General features: G+C 52.4%; 1 protein-coding gene across 1 annotated transcript; it reads left to right on the top strand.

The window, feature by feature from the left end:
• Positions 1–96: 96 nt before the first annotated feature.
• LOC104528008 (MOB kinase activator 1A-like) lies at positions 97–1,578 on the top strand (the record flags this gene model as incomplete). The annotated part of the gene is made up of 2 exons (XM_010171882.1): positions 97–480; positions 1,481–1,578. Coding segments are annotated over 2 exons (482 nt in total), but the record flags the coding sequence as incomplete, so codon positions are not given.
• Between the last annotated feature and the right edge of the window lie 261 nt (positions 1,579–1,839).

The following is a 1,839-nucleotide window of genomic DNA, read 5'->3' as shown; positions in this document are numbered from 1 at the left end:
GGCCTTTGCACTGAATTTTGGTGATTTTTTTTTAAGGGCAGGTGAAAGGGGGAAGCGTGTGAGCGGCTTTGTTGTGACGCTTTGGTTTGCACATAGGATCTGTTCGTCCCAACAGCAGAAACGGGGACGGGCCGGCGTCACCGCGGTTAAAGTTGGCGGGTGACGTAGGATCTGTTCGTCCCAACAGCAGAAATGGGGACGGGCCGGTGTCACCACGGTTAAAGTTGGCGGGTGACAAGGGACAATACGGGGAATCTTTCTGGGAAGAGAAGGCTGTCGAAGGACTCACTGGAAATGTTTTCTCTCTTGTCAGTGGGAGTCGATCTTCGAAAACATTCAAACCCAAGAAGAACATTCCCGAGGGCTCCCACCAGTATGAGCTCCTGAAACACGCGGAGGCGACGCTGGGCAGCGGGAACCTTCGGCAAGCGGTGATGTTGCCGGAGGGAGAGGATCTGAACGAGTGGATCGCAGTCAACAGTAAGTCCTGGGACAGAGGGACCTGCCCGAGCATGGAAACCAAAAACCTCTGGGTTTTTATCCTTAGAAGAACCTAGAACTTCCCCAAATTAAATTCTCATCCCGGGCACGCTCTGGTCAGGTAACAGAGTTGGGATAAAGGGAGGTGAGAGGCGTGACGTGCCGACAGCAGAGGCTCCTGTGTCCAAGGGGTGCTCCACTCCCGGAGCGAGCAGAAAGTGAGAGAGAAACAAACCTGCGCCGTTGTGGTTTTGGGGTGGGTTTTTTTTTGAGTTCAGACTTGCCAAAGCGACGAGGTTTGTGAATGGTTATTTTTGTACTGGGGAGCAAACCTCAAATATCGATACCCGAGTTACGATGTCAGCGTTGTTGGCTGCAAAAATGGTGGCAGTGAGACATCTGGATTCAGAAGCGGAGCCGCGTTCTCCACCAAACTCTGCCTTTGTGGAGTTATTTTATTCTCATTTTCTGGCTGCTGCGTGCGTGGCTTTAAAAGCCAAACACCACAAATAGATTTTGCTTTTAGCAGTTGCTCTTCCTGGCCTTAAACTTGGTTTCTTTAAAGGTGAGAAGAGGGAAAAAGTAGTTTTGAGCAATGGAAACCATTAAGTAAGGCCATGAGTGTTCCACCTAAGGAAGGTCTCCTGTATTACGAAAATCAATCGGGTTTTTGAGGTGCTGTCACTTTTTAAAGGTGAAAATGGCCTCAAGCAGCTGTTTCCAGGGTATGGAGAGCTGAATGGAGCGTGGTGCCGTACGGATCGGCCAGGGCAGTAACCAGAGGGTGAACAATCGATGAAGTGATTCAGATTCCCAGCTGGTCGCAGCGTCTCGCAGTCATCAGCCCCGTGACGTCGTGCAGAAGGGGGATGTTTGGTTTTTTGCTGAGTTCTGCAGCACGTTCACTCCCGTGACAGGAATCCCCTGAGCGAGAGCGAACCGGCGCTCCGACCCGCGTCGTGTTTCTGCTCTGAATCAACTCGCTGCGTTTCCTTTCCAGCCGTGGATTTCTTCAACCAGATTAACATGCTGTACGGGACCATCACAGAGTTCTGCACCGAGGCGAGCTGTCCGGTCATGTCCGCGGGACCAAGGTAAGGATGTTACACCCACAGTTTAAATGTGGGAAGGTATCTGGGTGCACACACTGGAGTGTGCGTAGGAAGAAGCTCAGAGGAGGCTGGGATGTGTCTGGATGGAGCTGAGGCGCGGCGGTGCGCTCCGCCGGCGGCGTTTGCCCGCGCACAAGCTGTGCCCTCGGTTAGGGAGGGGAAGCACGAGAGGGAATCTCTTTCACCTGTTGATCGGGTGGGTCCCTGTTGTTTGGCAGCTGTAAAGATCTTTGTCCTGGTTTTTATC

The sequence above is a fragment of the Antrostomus carolinensis genome, unplaced genomic scaffold (assembly GCF_000700745.2).
Source record: "Antrostomus carolinensis isolate BGI_N321 unplaced genomic scaffold, ASM70074v2 scaffold40207, whole genome shotgun sequence".
NCBI classification, from domain to species: Eukaryota; Metazoa; Chordata; class Aves; order Caprimulgiformes; family Caprimulgidae; genus Antrostomus; species Antrostomus carolinensis.
Note: the sequence above shows the minus strand (reverse complement) of the source record. Positions and strands in the feature narration are given on the sequence as shown.